The 20,266-nt window shown below is 36.7% G+C and overlaps 1 protein-coding gene across 2 annotated transcripts in view; it reads right to left on the bottom strand.

Moving 5' to 3' along the window:
- Positions 1 to 11,468: 11,468 nt before the first annotated feature.
- The window catches only part of SLC35B3 (solute carrier family 35 member B3), a 28,450-nt gene continuing 19,652 nt past the window's right edge, over positions 11,469 to 20,266 (bottom strand). For both annotated transcript variants that reach the window (XM_072411727.1, XM_072411728.1), the window contains exons 6-10: positions 17,541 to 17,638; positions 16,444 to 16,536; positions 15,042 to 15,153; positions 14,651 to 14,720; positions 11,469 to 13,422 (exon numbers count right to left, since the gene is read on the bottom strand). In XM_072411727.1, coding sequence (XP_072267828.1) covers positions 13,272 to 13,422; positions 14,651 to 14,720; positions 15,042 to 15,153; positions 16,444 to 16,536; positions 17,541 to 17,638 — 524 coding nt within the window. In that variant the 3' untranslated portion in view covers positions 11,469 to 13,271. The remainder of the gene's footprint in view (positions 13,423 to 14,650; positions 14,721 to 15,041; positions 15,154 to 16,443; positions 16,537 to 17,540; positions 17,639 to 20,266) is intronic.

Here is a 20,266-nt window from a genome sequence, read left to right as displayed (position 1 = left end):
GAAGATTCAGAACCAGAGACCTTTACACAAGCAGAGCTGAATGATCTCGTTCGTGATCTAAATCTCTCCAAAGACAAAGCAGAACTTCTTGCTTCAAGGCTTAAACAGAAGCACTTGCTTGCAAAGGGTGTAACTGTATCTCACTACTGAAAACAAAATCATAACTTGACAACTTTCTTCACTAGTGATGGTTCACTGAGCTACTGTCATGATATAAATGCACTCTTTAACAGTTTGTCACAAGAGTATTTTCCATCTGAATGGCGTATCTTCATTGATTCCTCTAAAGAACCTTGAAAGCAGTCTTACTGCATGATGGTAATTCCAAACCAAGTTTCCCGATTGCCCATTCCGTTAACCTAAAGGAATCCTATGACAACCTATGACACGAAGTTACTACCTGAAGCAATCCAGTATAAAACACACCAGTGGAACATCTGTGGGGATCTAAAGGTAATTGGCTTGCTGATGGGAATGCAAGGAGGATTTACAAAATATTGCTGTTTCCTATGCCTGTGGGACAGCCGATCTACAGGAGACCATTATGTCAAGCGTGATTGGCTACCAGGAGATACCTATAAGCCTGGAACAAGCAGTGTGAAGTTTCTGACTCCGGTTGATCCACATAAAATATTTCTGCCACCTCTCCATATCAATTTAGGCTTGATGAAGAACCTTGTAAAGGCAATGGGTAAATCAAACTCCATGGGTTTTCAGTACCTGGTTAAAGAAGTTTCCAAACATAAGCACTGCAAAAATGAAGTGACCAAGTCTGTTTTGCAGGATGATGTTTTCAAACAATCTCTCTCTCAGCAGCTGAGCTAGAAGCTTGGGATGCATTCAAGTGGCTGTGTGAACATTTCCTGGGCAACCATAAGTCTCCTGCATAAGAGGAGTACAGAATCTGCTTGATTCATACCAGAAACTGGATTGTCACATGTCATTAAAAATACAGTTCTTGCATTTCTCAAGGAGAACGTTTTCATCAGGACATTCAGTTAATGGAGCACCGCAACCAAGGTTTCTGGAATGAAAGTTTCATTGCTGACTACTGCTGGATGCTGTACCGCGACAATCCAAAGAGTACACAAGAAAATCATACTCTAAGCATTTCTAAAGAAACAATGGTACTTGATTGACACTATGAGATTAGATCTATACCACAGTGTGCCTTATTTTACGTCACACTGAAGATGTATTAAAATTCCCCTTAATACAGTAAAGTGTCTATACAACTTAATAAATCAACTCCAATTCTTAAAAAAAGGGCTGTGTAACAGCCTCCTTGCACCCGCTTAATGTGAACAGCAATTTCCAGCCAAGCTCCTGTCCATGGAACCATCATTCAGACACTTTTAAAAACATGGAATGCTGTACTGTAAATGCAAAGAGTTACAAATATTTTGGCAGGTTGAAGTTTGCATGTATGTATTTCAAATGTATCCTTTGCTGTTTGGCTTGAGTTTAGTTTTAATAGGAAAACCTATAGATGGATGTTTTGTAGAAATGAATTAAGCTTACTGTAGGTGATTCTCTGGGTAATGAAGTCTGGGAGGATGAAGGATAGATGTCCTAAATGTTGATATGGTAATAAAGCACATTAGTCAACTTGACAACACTGAATCACAGAGGAAGCAGCCTGTAAACAAGGCAACCATGCTTCACAATGAATAATCATGAACGGGAAATCTCAGGCTATGTAATATGCCCTAGACTTGGCTGCTGTAATGTCTTATTTATGATTTTAAATCCTGCTCAGTACATATAGCTATGCTTACAACAACAGTGTTCAATTAAATTAAATTTATTGGCTTTTTTCTTTAAAATAAATTAAAAAAATTAGCACATGAAAGCACAGAGAAAAGAAACTGTCCATGTTTGCTAAAAGAAGTAGTCAGATTCCTAGATCTCTTTTTCTCTGTTGTATGAAGGTGCTCTTGACATCTCTACAGAGAATGTCTGCTGATGCACAAGACAAAGTGAAATGTAATGAAAATTGAAAAGTAATTTCTTTAAAAAAAATTCCTTATAACATAGAGATACCCTTCTACTAACCTAAACATGCAGATAAAGCACAGAAAAATCAAATCATTTAAATGCTTACTTGCAGTGCTTTGCAATGTGCCTTTGAATTTGCTAGAAAATCAGACTCGCAGATCCCCTAATAAAATTTTTTTCTGTAATGGCCAGATGGGTATGAGCTGAAAGAAAGACAACAACTAAAGAAAACAGGTTACTACTGAGGTATACATTAGAGCATCTTAGAATGCACAAATCAAAATTTAAAGGTAAGGTCAGGCACCTGAGGCTACCATTTGCATGAGGTCAAAATTGGACAAGAGAATATTGGAAGATGTGCCTGGTCTGATAAGTCTTGAGTTTTGCTGTAATATAAAGATGATAGGGCCATAATCTGGTGTCAAAAACATGAAAACAAGGATCCAATCGACCTTGTATCAATGGTTTAGGCTGGTGGTAGGGTGGTATGGTGGTAATGGTTTAAGGAATATTTTCTTGGCACACCTTGGGCCTCTTAGTACCTGCTGGGCTTTGTTTAAATGCTAACTCGCTATTGTGGTTGACCACGTTCATTTTCTTTATGACTGCTGTGTACCCACAATTTTCCATGTCACAAAGCTAAAATAATCTCAAACTGGTTTCCTGAACATGACAATGAGTTCACTGTACCCAAATGGCTTCCACAGTTACCAGATCTCAATCCAAAAGAGCATCTTTGGGATGTGGTTGAATGAGAGATTTGCGTCATGGATGTGCAGCAACGGCATGACGTTTCCAGCACCTTGTTGAATTTAATGCCACAAAGAATTGCAGCAATTCTGAAGACCCAAGAGGTGCCAACTCAGTACTAGTAAGGTGTGCCTATTAAAGTGGCTAGTGAGTCACTTTATTAAGAACACTTGTAAAGTAGTATAATGAAGCACTGATAGAAGAAGTCTGATAGAAATGAAGAACTCATAGAAACTGTTTCTTGGTTTCAATTAGAGAAAGGGTTGCAGCTTTCCTAAAAATGCTATCAGGTTGTGTTTAAGCTAGTTTGGATGTACTATGGAAGTAATTAAAAGCCCAACTCTGGGTACTTGGAAAGCAATATTTAAAAATCTGAGGTTTTCAAGTCTGCTCCTTCTTTTCCAGCCTGACTAAATTACAAAAAGCTGAAATCAATGGGCATGAACAAATTTGGGGGTGCATTTTAAATTACAGTACACTGCACAAGAATGCACATAAATGTTCTCTTATGACTTCATATAATGAATGGGGGTGTTCAAATATTGCCACTTATTAGCATATGATTTTCAGGAAATTCAATTCCAGGTTTTGGGATCACCTTGGTTTTTCTCCACTCTTCTTTGTATTACACCATTACACACTGAATGTAGGGCAATGGGGTGACATTCCAATATGAGGGTCTATATTAAAGGATTCTATTTATAAATCTAAAAACATACATTGGAGTCTATGTATGGTTGTAAGCAGTGAATATGACATTCACTGAAGCATTCTCTGGTGGAGAATCTTCTAGGTGCAAGTGTTTCAATGGCAGTAATTGATTATCCATTAGGGAATGTTTCAGGGAATGTCAAATTCCCTGCTTATAACTAGACCCCAGTGTATGTCCTTGGTCTTTTGGGTTGAGTAAATCGAAGCTTTTTTTACCCTGGAAAACTAGGGCAATCTTTAGTAAAAAGAGATTATGGCACAGTACAGCTGTAGATCAAACATTAAAAAAACATAGTTGGGTTTTTTATATGTAATAAATTGTTTTCAATGCACAAATACTTCAATCACACTTTTACATTAAATGTAAATTGTGTGTAATAATGTTTTCATATGTACATCCAGGCACTGCGTGTTGCTGAATGAATGTGTACAAGACATTCTTCCCCACCTCCTTGAACTTGCAGTCATTGCGGTGACCAGAGGGTAGTACATGAAAATGTTTAACATTCAGAATTTGTTCACAGACAATAATTTATTGGAACTCATCTGTAACAAGCCCTGGCACTGATTTATAAGTTGATTTGAAAAATAAATAAAAGTGATAGAAACCTACATTTGGTTTTAATGATAGACTGTTGCAGCGTGAAAAGTAAGGATAGGAAACATTGCTGGGAAATTAGATATTATGCCCTGAGGAAAGCTGCAGCTACCAGCCCATTAATTATTAGATATTTATTATTAAAAAATTCTTTTCATGAGTGACTGCAGAACATTTATGCTGTTGAGTTCCAACATCAATGAATTCTGTGAAGCTTTTTTGGTCTATCAGTCTACCTGTTGCTCTCAAAGCAGGTTTGGGCAAATTTACAATGCCTGCAAACAATGGCAAACCTAAAATGTCTGGCTTTGGCATTAAAATGGGTGATTACCGCTTAGGAATACCAACAATGGTCCTCTACTTGATCATTATTCACATAGCAGTAGTACTGAAAAGACCCCCTGCCGTTCTACACTGTATAAATCCCCAAATACCCCAGTCATATTAGAAATGTACCCAAACACAAAGAAATTGACTTTCTCCCATCTTTTGATTTTGCCCATCAACTTAACCATTTTAGATGGAAACTTGTAAACTGAAGACCAATTTTTTTTCTTTTACATTTCTAACCCAATCTCTTGTATCCACTTTTTTTGGATTCAATATTAGAAAACAATCCAGCTAACACTGATTTCAGGACCTTGTCTAAAAGCCATGGTAGACTTACTGACTGCCTGACATAGTGGCCGATCTGTCTCAGATATGGGAAATTTCAGAAGCAATGTCCTAGTCATAAACATTTACTGAAAAATTAAATGAGGACAATGTTTGTATGCCAGTAGATACATACCACCAGTTTTTGCTTTAAACTCTAGTTAAGAAGAGAATTTTATGTTTTACAAGGAATGTTCCTCATTTCCACATCCAAGTATTGCAGGTTATGTTGTCCATGTTGCTCGAAACTCTTTTCTACATCGCCTTCCTTCCTTAAATAAGAGTCGTAATTAACACCTGTTTTATCAATGAATCACCTCACATGAGTCTTAACTTGAAATCCCACTGCTATTTTTTTTCTGTGAAGGAATAACACAAATTAGTAAAAATTGTTCTTCATGTTTTGATTTGAAATAGAATGCACAATGTCCCCAACACATTTGCTTGTATGGAAACAAAAGATATTATAAATATTTTGCGCTTTAGTCATTTTTCTAAACACACTATTCTGAAGACAACTGAACAAAAATTTGTTTTCACTTTTAAATAGTTACAGCTTCTCTCTAAAGCTATGTTCACACTGGCCATGAGGCTACAGTCATTTACCACTTCCTCGTGCCAGGAAACCGCTGTCTTTGGGGAGACGATACATGCAGCAGCCCCATAAAGAATAAATGGGGGTGGGGGTGAGCAGAACCAACTGCATGATCCTGAAGCTGGTCTAAAGTTGCCCCAGAATTGGCTGAGAGAATGTTAAGTCCTTACAAAAAGGGAGGGGATGCACTATTTGCTGGGTGCCTGGTCAGTGTGGAACATCTTACATACTTTTTGGGTCTTTCCAACAAACTCCAACAGTTATATACACACACACACACACACACACACACACATACATACACACATATATATATATATATATATATATATATATATATATATATACATACATATATACATATATGTGTATATATATATATACACACACACATATACAGACAACATGCAGTCAAAGGAGCTCTCCATGCATCTGGACGTCCACGGAATACAACAGTGGTGGATGATCGCAGAATCATTTTTATGGTGAAGAGAAACCCCTTCACAACAACCAACCAAGTGAACAACACTTTCCAGTTATTAGGCGTATCGATATCAAAGTCTACCATAAAGAGAAGACTGCATGAAAGTAAATACAGAGGGTGCACTGCAAGGTGCAAGCCACTCATAAGCAAAAACATCTAAAAAAGCCAGCACAGTTCTGGAAAAACATTCTTTGGACAGATGAAACCAAGATCAACCTTTACCAGAATGATGGCAAGAAAAAAGTATGGAGAAGGCGTGGAACAGCTCATAATACAAAGCATACCACATTATCTGTAAAACATGGCGGAGGCAGTGTGATGGCTTGGGCGTGCATGGCTGCCAGTGGCACTGGGACACTAGTGTTTATCTATGATGTGACACAGGACAGAAGCAGCTGAATAAATTCTGAGTTGTTCAGAGACATACTGTCTGCTCAAATCCAGCTAAATGCAGTCACATTGATTGGGAGGCGTTTCATAATACAGATGGACAATGACCCAAAACATACAGCCAAAGCAACTCAGGAGTTTATTCAAGCAAAGAAGTGGAATATTCTTGAATGGCAAAGTCAGTCACCTGATCTGAACCCAATTGAGCATCCATTTCACTTGTTGAAGACTAAACTTCAGACAGAAAGGCCCACAAACAAACAGCAACTAAAAGCCACTGCAGTAAAGGCCTGGCAGAGCATTAAAACCGAGGAAACCCAGCATGTGATGTCCATGAGTTCAAGACTACAGGGTTTCATTTGTTCAACCCACTGATTTAAGCCCCCTAGCAGTAATCCCGTGTGAATTGTGGTGGAAAACACTTGCAAAAAGCGGTAACCCCGAATCACACTCGGGGTAAATTTAGAAGCCCCTCTTACCTGTGCCCCACGCTCCAGCGGCGATCAGACGATTCCGCTGTGATGCCAGGGTGTCTGTCCATCGGGGGCGTGGTCGGGCAGAAAAATTTTAAAGCAAATTACCGAGTATTCTGCTTTTAAATGCCGCCTGGTCCCGGCCACGCCGATGCTAGCATCCGCAGTTAGATGCTATGCACCATGCAGGATTTCACCGATGATCTAACCGGTGATGTGAGCAGTAATGGTAAATCCCCCTGGCATCACCCCAGGAATTTACTATTGATGCTTGCGTCACCCGGAAGATGGGACTCTCACATCCCCTGGGTGATACGAGCAGCATCGTTGGTGGTTCTAGGGGAGTAAGCAGGGCGGAGACATCCCCATCGCATCACCGGGGAAGAAATGACATCTTCTGGGTGATGCGGTGGAGTGATGGATTGTGGGGGCAGGAAATTTATGTAATCTATGTGATCTGCTTTTAAATTTTTTTTTTACAGTAAAATTCACATAAGAACATATCATAAAAGTATAATTACATATTTTAGTGCACCAAGCATCATTGCCCAGTGCCGATTTTCATTTTGCCCACTATTAGCCCAGACCTTGATCTGACCATTTGATGACTTTTAAATCACTTCCTGAATGTATCATTTCATCACATTGTCTTTGACTTTGATTGTTCCTGACTGATTGCTGGAGACCACATGGCATCCAAAAGGCATCTCGCTGGCGCAAGCAGTGTTTTGGAGGAATATGAAAGCAGCGATAGCGATTTGGAATCCCTTGTGGAATCGAGCCATTGTGATTCACCAGGAAATTTGTCATCAGACAGCGAAAGTGAACTGAGCGACGATTCTGAACCTGAGGTCAGTGCTGTGCACACGTGGTGCACCATTAACCTTGATGCGGACCAGGCAGCACTGCCAAGATTTCCATTCACTGACGCACCTGGGATGAAAATTGAGGCTGAATGCGACGACCCCCTGGCATACCTGAAGTTGTTTTTGACCGATGGCGTTATCGAAAAAATTGTTGCAGAGACAAACAGCTCTTGTGTTTGCTAAATTTTTGAAATTTTTTGCTAAATTTTTTTTTATGCAAACATGATGCTGTCTCTGCGTTTTCTAACTTTTTGAATTTTTTTTATGCAAACGTGTGCTGCTCTGTTTGCTAACTTTTTGGCTAATTTTTTTTATGCAAACATGTATGCTGCTCTGTGTTTGCATAAAAAAAAATGGCAAAAAAATAGCAAAAAGTTAGCAAACACAGTGCAGCACACGTTTGCAGAAAAAAAAAATTGCAAAAAGTTAGCAAACGTGTGTTGCTCTGTATTTGCTAACTTAAAAAAAAAATGTTATGGCAACATTTATGCTGTTTTGTTTGCTAACTTTTTAAAATTTTTTGCTAATATTTTTTTTTTTTTTATGCAAACATTTATGCTGCTCCGTGTTTGCTAACATATTTCTTGCAAGCCTTCACACTATAAAAGAACATATCCTAAAACATCTTTTTTATTTTGTTTTATGCAGGTACGCTGGACAACAACAAGCTGCTCTACACCTGAGGTTTGCAAGTTGCAGAAAGTGGGAACCAGTGACCAAGGATGACATTTGGCTGTTTTTGGCTTGGTGATCCTGCAGGGAGTTGTGGGCAAACCCATGCAGAAGTGGTACTGGTCCAAGAATAAAATGATTGCCACTTCATTCTTTGGCACAGTCATGCCAGAATGACGCTTTTCCCTCATCATGAAGTACCTGCACTTGGCAAACAGTGAAGAGTTTGATGAGACTACCTATTCTGCTCCAAAACTGAAGAAAATTTGGGAAGTGTCTCAGATGATTCACAATTTCCAGCAAACCTATGTGCCAGAAAGAGATGTCAGCATTGACGAAAGTCTAATGGCTTACAAGGGGAGGCTCAGCAGGGTGCAGTACATTGCGTCAAAGAGGGCACGATTTGGCATAAAAACGTATATGCTGTGCGAATCCTCATCTGGCTACATCTGGAATACAGTACTGTACACTGGAAAAATGACACAGTTGAACCCCAGATACAGTCATTATAGATTGGCAACATCTTCAATGCTATCCCTCATTGAGCCTTTGGTAGGTCAGGGCTATTGTGTCACAACTGACAACTTCTACACCTCTCCCAAGCTTTAGTAGTTCCTTCTGCAACACAGAACAGATGCCTATGGAACCGTTAGGGCTAACCGGCGCAACCTGCCATTACTGTTTGCAAAAGGGAAGCTGAAGACAGGAGAAATTGTTGCCTGGCAGAAAGGCAAGATGATGGCCCTGAGATGGCGTGACAAGAAAGATGTGTGCCTGATGAGTACTGTCCATAATGCCACCACCGTTCTGGAACACACAAAACGTGGGAAAGAAGTGATGAAGCCACAGGTGGTGATTGACTACAACACCACCATGGGAGATGTTGACAGAGCTGACCAAGCCATGACATTCTACCCAGCGATGAAGAAACCACAATGGAAGTACTACAAAAAAAATCTTCAGGAATCTTGTTGAGCAGTGCCTATGGAATGCCTACATTATGTACAAAAAATAGTCAGAGGCCTGTGAATCATTCAGACTTCATTTTGCAAGTTTCCGAATCCATAGTCAAGAACCACCAAACACCATCAGTGGCTATGAATAGACCTGGACATCGTGCTTCCACCATTGTCAACCCAGAACGCCTGACCAGTCATCACTTCGTTGAAAACATCCCACCAACCCAGCAAAAGGCAGCACCTACAAGGATGTGCGTGGTTTGCTGCTCAAAGACCGATGACAGAGGAATGAAGAGATGCAAAGAAACCAGGTTCTACTGTCCTGACTGTAATGTTGGACTTTGTGCAGCACCCTGCTTCAACATCTACCACACCCGGGATGTCTACTAAAAATGTAAACTTTTTTTTCTAAAATCTGCATTTAATTTATAATATTATTTATCAACAATATTGCGCCCTTGTTTGGAAAATTTCAGTGAGAGATTTTTGATAAAATATTTTTTTTCATAAATTACATTGTTGTGGTCTATTATTTCATTATTTTTTAAAATTATGATTTATAAGTATTATAATAATTTATGATTAAAATATAATACATAAATATAATTATTATAGCCGGGAGTTAATCCTAAGAATTACAGGCTCACGGAATAAACACAAATTTCTATGCAAAAAAAAATGTTTCTATTCTAAAAAAATAGGATCACTCTTTGCATCAAAAAACTGACAGAACTAGAATGCTAGGGGGGTTAAAGCTGAAAGTCTGCAGTTCAACTGTATCTGAGTTGTTTCATTTAAAATTATTTGTGGTAACATACAGAACCAAAATTAGAAAAAAGTTGTAGCTGTCCAAATATTTACAGACCTAACTGTGTGTATGTATATATATATATATATATATATATATATATATATATATATATATATATAAAGTTCATTATTTAGAATGTGTAATGTAATTGTTAATGTTTATTTAGAATGTGTAATGTATTTAATGATGTAATATGCAAATCTTTGTACAGTTGAAAGTAAAAGAGCACTTATATATACTTATATATATATTATTCGTTGTGCTCAATACCCGACCTTCTGCTGCTGTCCAATTCTATGGTATAGAGCTAGAAATGAACATAAGCTCATGAAGCTGACAGAACAAGTACCATACCACAAGAAGTTACAAGTTTAAACGAGTTACCAGTCAAGAATGTATGCAATGACTACAGTACCAGAGGCCTCTCCACTTAGAAATGACCAAGCAAGGGTAATGCAATTGGTTTCCTTCAGACAGCTATTGCTCATCTTTATCATTGCTAATGATCATGCACTGTCATCCCATTAGTCACAAGTGGGGTGTTTGTTGACTGGGACCCCTTTCATTATCACACTTATCATATTGAGGCTGTGTGTTTTGATGTAACTCCTGCGCATGTGTGGGGGAATTCATTTATTTCTGGCTCACACAGGGAAACTTGGATTGTTGGTTATCCTGGCAACCAATTGCTGAGCTGGGCATGAGCAGCTCTGCCTTTTTTTTTGGCAGAAAGTTTGTGATCAGGCAGGTAGGAGAGATTATTGCAGAAGGGACATCACCTTTCATGTGCCTTTCTGTAATAATTACAAGGCTGACTAGATTTTTAAGAGTGGAACTTTAGTTTAGGATTTAAAATATTCCATACACACTATACCATCACCAAAATCGGCCCATGCAGAATGGGTCTATGGACTCCTTGCCATATTTAAATATCACGAACACAAAACGGTCTGCTTTATTATAAATGAGACCTCAAATCTGCAATGTCATATGCAAACTTGGTACAGCGGTTTCCCAGTCAACATAGATGCTTGCTGTAGATAGGACACGAAGCATGAAGCACTACCCGATTATTCAATGAATACAATGAATTATGTGTTTTTTAAACCAGAACAAAATAAAGGCATCAAATGACTAGAATGAGAAAGCCACAATGTAACTCTTAGATCAATGGCAGACTACATAATGATCATTTTGCACAATCTCAGAACATCATTAACATATAACAAGTGTGAACATATACTGCATGAAACAAAATACGGAGAAGGACAAATGTAATGAATTGGCTGCCAGTACGTCCCGCTGTAGCAATTTTTAGAGCTGGATACTTTTCTCTATAATTCTATTTGCTGTAGAGATGAGCTTTCAGACACTCACATTTATTTATTGCACAAGTTAGAGGATGTAACACAAAGGTCACCACTGCTGCCGTAAATTAGATTATTCTGATTTAACAGGGAAACTAAATAGGTAATAAACATTTCATTATATGCTCTCTCTCCTGCTATTTTATTAATGTATGTATTTTTATCACCTTTGCAAAGCTCCAAACAAATGAAAGGACCTGTGCTTTTGTACCAACAAATGTTCCTAAAACATTCTGTACGATTAATTTAAAATAAATGGTGCTGCTTTTTTATATTAACATTCTTTGTATTATTACCTTACCATTTGTTTCAAAGAGAAACTGACCCTTTTTTCCCCCAAGGTATCAAATATGCAGAATTTTAGACATCATATGTATGCCTGTTTTCCCAATGGGCCACATTTTGATTCTAAGCCAGCGAGCATGTCCAGTCAAATGTTAGACCTGTAAATGGGTAGTAGGGCTCTGTTCAGTCTCGTCCAAAAATTCAAGGGGGCTCCACAGCAACACACATATCAAATAAAAATGCCAGGTTCTACAACAAGAGGTCTTCATTATTTCCTTGGAAATGTTCTTGGCAATGCCCATGTGTTGCGCCCCCTTCAACTTGCTATATAGTAGGCAGAACTGATTAAAATAGGTACATATTTTAAGTTCACCAAATAAATGGCCACACAAAACACGAATTATTACAGAGGATATTAAAATAAAACAAAGTGGCCAATTGAACCCATTTACAAAAATTACAGGTTTCCTTTAGAATACTGTTCATACAATTACCTTTGTCTTTGTTTAACCCAATTGCACATTAAAATGGGAGCTGCTACTATGAAATGGTTTATAAATACACAAAATATCAGGTTCTGACCCTGACTTTACAAGTCATTGACCCCAGCCATCATTTTTAAAATACATTCTGCAATGTTATCTTCCATATTCATATCCAAAAAATCCATAAAGAAAAATAAAAAACACAGATTCCCAACGATTCATTCAAAACCAACATTAAAAAATTTTTTTTAAAGGAAGGTCTATTTAAAATTCAACATTCTCCCAGGATGTGTATTTATAAAGCTGACACGTTATTAGAAGGTTTTTAAAGACTTTGAACAATACTTTGCAGCCACACAGTGGCACTCAAGCCATTTCTAAATGTCCAGAATTATTCAATAGGTAACTAATAAATGTAATTGATTCATGTTTAGGAGCAAAATGGACAGGATGAATGTTCACATTTTATGTATCACATTATAAATAAATCTGCAGTGGGATTGCACATTTAAAGGAATGTATAGCAGCATACTTTTATACACGTGATCACATAAAAAGAAAATTACACATTCTAAAGATGGAAAGAAATGACAATAAAAAGCTCATTCTGTATATGTTATGCACATGGTACAATCAGATTTTAGTAAGGCTTGTGCATTTGTTTCTGTAAAGAATCAGACGTTTAATGCAGGAATATGATATAAAACAGATTCCTAACTCTGCATACTGCAACTAAAGGAGCAGGTCCTCAGCCTTCATCGTCCGTCCTGAGTAAAGCTTCAACGGCCCTTCATAGTTACGATTTACATCAGTGATCTGATGGGCACCGTTTACATTGGAATGATACTGACCATTCTCCTGGATCAAACACTGACAACTGTGTGTTGTGACAATGAGGAAAAAAAAAAAAAAGTTACTAGTCCCACTAGTGTGTATACCTCTAATGGAGGTCGCTGAAGTCTTCCAGTACCTTACGTCAAGAGCCCATGGTGCTTGGCCTTCTTGGCAAGTGGAGTGGTAAAACAAAATAAATATTACCCTTGGCTTACAGGTCTGCAGTAACTTAGCAGGCAATATGCCATCACCATTTTCTTAATGTATCCGATTCCCTTTGGAAATATATAATCATTTCATGATTACTGAAGTTAAAATAAAATTCTAAAATGAATTAGGTTATACAGTCTGTGAAAACGTCCGAGATTTTCCTTCAGAACCCCTTTTCTTCAGAAAATTGTGAAGATGGGTCAGCTTCATTTTGTCCATGTTCTTACTGTACACATTTAAGAAAATTCCGAGAACCACTAACAGTCCAGACCATATATACCTAAGAAGATAAAACACAGGTGATTTGATGGTGTGTTGGTTTAACAGTAGTTATGTCCCTGGGTAAAAGAGAAATGATTCCCCAACAATAAACACACCCTATTTCCAAAATGTAACTGAAGTATTTGGTTATATGTGTTTGTGTAAATATATTAGGTAATCATGTTGAGTGGTCCCTTCCTGTGTTATTTCAGAGTCTAAGTAGTCTTCCTAGTTCTTATCTTAGCATTACAAATTGATTAGTGCCTATATTGTGGAGATGGAGATTTGGAGTGTTCGAGTAGGTAAGGACTGCCCAAGAGTGACACCTCATGGTTTCCAAAAATGATAAATGCGGTTAGCTCACAGCCATTGATTGTCTCTGAGTGCATTTATGCTTTTATTAGAAGTCAATACATTTAGAATTACTATACCTTGTGTCACTATATACACCTTTAGCTTACAAGGTAAAAAAAAAATAAGAAAGACAATTATCACTGGTGTTAAGAAGCACTTAAAAAATAACTAAGAGGATATATTTGCTAGGCCTTCTGAAGATGGCAATTCGAAGGAAGTACAATAACTATCTCATGACACAACATTTGTCTGTGTGAGGGCTGTCCTTTATGAGTAAATATGGGTGATATCTGATTGTTTATTAGCAGATACCACTAAAGTTACTGATTTACAATTGGAAACCTCCAAAAGTGTTTGTGGAGAATAAGGAATATCAGTCCCCGACCGCCAGTGACTGGATAATGGTCTGGAACAATGACCACCAAATACGCTTAAATGCTAAAAAGACCATCAACTCATTACCCTCACCCTATACTACAATGGACTGCATGCATTCTTGGCTGTAACAGTGCCACATTATATATTCTGTCCATGAGTATAATTTATCATGTTGATGGGCATTCATTTCTTAAGGTCAGCAAAAAACTATTGACTAAATTTAGCTGCTGTATTTGACCTGTTTTGTGTTGTTTTACTTTATACATATCCTAATAGGAGAATTTGAACTGAAGACAATGCTGGCAAAGCCCAGCTTTATCTTTCCAAATGCTTTGTTTTCCATCAAAATGAGTCAAGCAGAAACAGATAAGCACTTTAAGATAAAATATTAAAATTCCCTTACTTTTCCCAGTTTGTATTATTTTCTTTCGGTAAAAAATCTTGCATTCTATGAGCAAATGCCATTGTAATGTATTGGACACAATCACACCGTACAAAGAAAACCTGTTACTTACTGTAAAGTAAAGGGTTTGGCAAAGAATAAAAAGGACAGCACAATCGTCATTGCCTTTCTCCCAGTGGTTACTGTGGAATTGAAGGAAAATGTATGAAAGCTGACATTAAAATAATCAAATAATCATTTAAAAAGGTTTTCAAATCTATAGGGAAAGCTTGTTTTACTAATAAATCAACAGACTAAAATGGGGTCAAATCAAAGACCATAGAGTATATGGATTTGCTTATTCAATTTGACTGTTTTTAGTTTTAATTTTTTTCTCATTCCACAGAAAGAAAGTATAGTGTGGATAAGCCTAATTGTCTGACCCCCTAGACACAACCTTAGTTAAACTTAGTACACCTGTCCTTTTGCTATAAATTTACTTTCAGTTCCTAAAAATTGCTTACCTGTAACAGCAATCAGAGCTCCAAAGAGTTTAATCAATGCCAATACAAAAGATATTCCAAAATATCCAGTCAGCGAGAACAGAAAGGCATAGCCGTATGTCTGAAATGGATACTAAAATACAAACATGTTCAGGTTAGGAGACTTTGTCATTTAAAAAACACATTTGCTAGAAAGATTTATTGCGGTGTATGGTTAGTTATTGTCAGATCTAAATTTGTTTACATATGTGCTTGAGTTAGGTCTTGAGAAAGCCCTGCTAAAACCAATCATCTGGGATCACTGGGAAAGATCCCTCTTATTTTAGCGGTCAGTGGGGTGGATACCCACCCTACATTGGTGGTCTGAATTCTTCCCTTGCAGGTAGAAAGCAGATAATCAGTGATATTCAGTGTTAGATTCATGTTTTGCAGGTACCCCTGGATGAGAGGTCTATTGGCTACAGATTACCCTAGAACTCTGGTTGAAAATTGTTGATAGAGTATACATTTTAATAAAACCTTATACGTACAAACATGTAATACATACATGTTATCACTGTACCATATTTCATCATATTTTCAACATACCATTTTTCATTATTTAATGGCATATTTTTATCTTGAACAGCTATATACTTGGGAATCTAAAAACCTAAAGCCCCATTCAACTCAATAAATTAAAAAATAATTGACAGAAGGAATAAAGCACAGTCATATGAGATGTCATATGACAGGGTTCTCCTCCAATCATGCAGTGTTCTCTACATTCTGTGATGAAAACAACACTCTGTAGCATACTGTAACCTGCATTTTATGTATCTTGCACTACAGCATCTAATACTTACCTTCCCTCTGCTTCCATCCTGATCTGTACCTGAATGCACAGAGTACAAATTCACCTAAGACTACACTACTGAATGTCTTAAATGTGCAGACTGGCAAGAACAAGTTATTTCTACTACAGGAAAAACAATATTTCCTAATCTAAATATAACATGCAATTTTTAATTTGACAAATGACTTTACAGTATACCTGCATTTTTTTTCTTTGCATATGGTGGAGGTCTTTATAATATAGGTAAAAGTAAAATCATGTCTTATGAAATATACATTGTGTATTGAAAAGAATAAAAAAATACAACAAAAAACAAAAGATATTTGGTAAATATTTAAAGCTTGGTATGTATTTATTAATTTTAAATAAAAAACATGCTATTACAACGTTTTTCATAATGAAGGAAGAATTATTTTTGAAGTGTGTGAATGACTTGTGGCTGGAAAGCAGTGCCTATTCAGCAGCCACTCCATAACGGGACATGTATATTTTATGCTGTCATGCACTACTGCCTTGCATTAATACAGTTCTCAGCTGTGTACTAGGCATTTCCTATTTTTAATCAAGCTGCTTTGTTTCAGCACTCACCTTGGAACAGAAGGCTGCAGCAGGAGTTAATCCACTTGTAATTGCCAAACCCAGTAAAATGTAAACAAATCCTATGGAATATGAATATAGAACCTGAAAAATTAAACACCCATTTGAAAAAGGTAATAGAGACCACAAAAACTGTTCAGGGAGGCTTGAAATCAGACACAAAACTATTTATACGGAGTACTCTGCAGAACATACTAAAGTTTGCATATGTTACTTTGTATATCGAGTAGAAAAAGGACAACACAGGGATATACAAGTACAGGGTCCAAGTGGACTTTTACTCCCAAAGACCCCCTGCCCATTTAAAACAGTAAACAAATGAAAACATTTGTTACTAAAGGAAGCAAAAAATATTACATTCTGTATTTTAAGATACATATTTTAATTTTATTGGTATTATTTGCTGACACCCCAGCCACCAGTTGTCAAAAAACACTTTTTTTCCTTAGAAGAAGGACAAATTCAAACGCAAAAGTTTATTTACAAACTATGTTTTTATAGTATCTTTTAAGTGAATCTTTGTATCCCATGTTAGATTTTTTTTTTTTTTTTGTAAAATTTCTATACAAGAATGTAAGATATTTATATATGTAAAAATTCCCTCTGCCCACAAATTTAAAAATCCTGTTGATGTTGAGAGCATTTCAGGGGTTTTAAAGTTTGACTGGCACAAGCCTTTTTCAGTTGATATGAAGAGGTTTTGTGCTCCTTGGACGTCTGTATATAATTTAATATTAGGATACATAAGTGCAAAGTCCTGAACCCCTAGATTGCACCCCTCTACCATGTGCTCTTTTGTACCCCCAAGACTGCACTCCCCATGTGCTCTCTGCATCACTTAGATCGTATCCTCTCCACCAGATCACCAGATGCCCTTCATATACCCCTAATGAAAACCCTCTGTAATTGTACCAATAAGAGTTACCCATGCATGTCACTGTTGCAGATCAAAGGATTTACTGATAATTTAATTTACCCAGCTAACTTCTACATAAATCTAAAATAAATGTTATTGTGACTTGCTTTTAGAATACACTGCACAAAAAAAAAAAATCTGAAATCTGTATAAATGAATATGGATTAATCACCATTTCTGAATTTGATCCATTGTGTAGTTTCATGGCTTTTTCTTGAACATTTCCAATAACAGCATCTGCACAAAGTGCCAGGGATATAAGCATCACACCTTAAAAAGATAAAAGCACAATTAAAACAGTATTTATCTATTCACACTAAAACTATTTATCTCTAAATCAGGTAGAACTAATACAAACCAAACTTATATCATTGGGCTCTCAATGTCTGCCCAGGTTCTGTCCTTCAGCCCAAAAGACGAGCACAATTACTGAGGAATCTGTTGCACCCCTATCACTGATTATTCTGTTCAAAGCCTTTTGTGATCAGTCGTAAGTAATGCCTACATGATTAATTAGATAACTCCAATTATTAAATCTGCATACCTAAAGTAGGTTTCTATATATTTGATGACATGTTAGTCTAATTTGGTACAATATTTTATTAAAAAAAAAATCTAACTCTGTTCATATTATAGTCAACCAGTTGTTTATTCAAAATATTTTTTTTTATACATTTTGCTTTAATAATGCTAGTGCTGCAAAAAAAAAAAAGAGATAAAAGCCTCATCATTTATTTTAACTTAATTGAACGTTTCATGTGCAGTAATAAATTTCTATTTAGTTATGTTACACATTTTTGCCTTAAGATTGCACATCAAATAAAATATTTTTTTAAGACAGCATTACCAAAAGAAAGCCCTGTTCGTGTTTAACATATGTGTTACTTTGTTATCTTTGTAATGACACAATTATAAGCAAACACACACGTCCACAACAGAAATATAAGAATTAAAAACATGATGCATTTAAAATGTTGTTAATTCCAAACGCATAACATTCAGACTTAAAGCAATGCGTTTATGAGACAAAATTTACAGGCCGACATACATAACCTTGTCCACATCTCAGCAAAGAATAAATAACAGAAGCCCTCAACCAACAGGGGCTTATGATAAGAATATTTGTATGAGACAGCAGAAGAGTATGCTTTGTTTATACTAGCTGAATAGTTCAGCTTCCTTTAGGCAAAAATGTCATCTGAATAGATTTGTCCCTCACAATGTTCAAAGGAATCTGATTAAATTATGTAAGTAGAGCTTCAGCTGAAATCAGACTAGTTTATGTATCAATGTTTCTGAGAAATTTATGAGTAAAAGTCAAGTGAAGTCAATTTGGCATTTAGTAACTAGCATCCAAACTGCTCCCCTAAGGCAACTGCATCTTTAAGAATTTTTCATTTGAAAGTTAATATAAAATAGAGAAAGTAGCATGTTTTCTGAAAGCCTCAATGCCTCCAAGACTTTTGCTGGTTTATGCATTTACCCATGCATATGCTAGTGTCAATACTCATTTAACATATGTTACCTAATACACCGCCTTTGCAAAGAATAATATGTAGTAATAAACTACAATGTAGCTTTGCTTCTTTTTTTTCTTCTTTTTTTATTGTCTGCTTCACTATGCTTTATGCACAAATAGATACAGGATTTTTATTTATCAGTTACACTACAGCAGAAACAATAAATGTATTGTACGTTTTTGGGCACTTCTAAAGTAAAAACTTTTTAGAGGTCCCGTTATCCAAATAGTTTTTTTTTTTTTTTTTTTACATTTTAAGGGCCTTTAAAATATGGATATTTGTAATTCAAGAATTATACTGCACTGACAATTGGGACCATAAGAAAAATTAGGTTTGAGAGAAACTTTGGGGTGGAATTGAGGATTCTGATATCAACATGTGCTTTAATTATCATGTGCAATCTTTTGTTCTCCAGTGGTCATTTCCACTGCAAGCTTTAGATGTCTTAATGCCAAGAATTTTTAAATTCATCATTTTCACAACTTAATCCAGTAATATGTGGAAACAGAATACCTTTACTTCTACTTGATTGTCTTGAATGGTGTAAACCATTAAAATGCATACATGATATAAACCCTACATACCATATTTATTAGATATGTCTATACCAATAGATACGTTCATCCAAATTATCCAGGAAATTACTTCAACATCATCATCACCATCTTCATCCTCTACTTGCATTACTCTTTATAGCAACTAACATCACGGCTGAACTGACCTTCATCTTCATTTGCCTGCACCTAATCTGCAGTTATCTCTCCTTCTACAGGTATGCTATGAAATCTGACTATCATCCCCATTCTGTGTGCAATTTCCATGTGATTGTCTATGGTATGCTGTGCATTTTAGATGAACCTATTGCACAAATCTGAATCTGGCCATAGCACTATCTGTTCCCTATCTATTTGTCCCAGTTTAGTGTTAATTGATTTTATTGCACTGACAATCCCCTCCCCTAGCCAGGTTCAACTGATATCCAAAATTTCCTGTTACTCCCATCAGTCCATCCATATTCAGGGCCCAAAGCACTTCTATATAAACATCAGGCAAGGTCATGTGCCCAAATCCTAAGTGCCAATTTATAGGTGCTTTGAAAATTAATTCAGTGAATTCCAACAGGAATTGGACAATCCATTACACCCTGCTACTCCCACCTCATACCTCTGGGCTGAACCATCATTGCACTACCTGAACACCTACACTACCTCTGCTGCTGCCATCCTGAACTGTTTTTTTTTCACCAAGCTTCTCCCTGACTGTTTTCTATCCTACTCCTGGAACTCAACAAAATGACAAGCTTCACTACAATACATATTACAGGAGCTGCTCACATGGACTTCAGTTCCCTGCACTGCATTATGTACTCCTATGACTC

Source organism: Pyxicephalus adspersus, chromosome 5, assembly GCF_032062135.1.
Source record: "Pyxicephalus adspersus chromosome 5, UCB_Pads_2.0, whole genome shotgun sequence".
NCBI lineage: Eukaryota > Metazoa > Chordata > Amphibia > Anura > Pyxicephalidae > Pyxicephalus > Pyxicephalus adspersus.
Note: the sequence above shows the minus strand (reverse complement) of the source record. Positions and strands in the feature narration are given on the sequence as shown.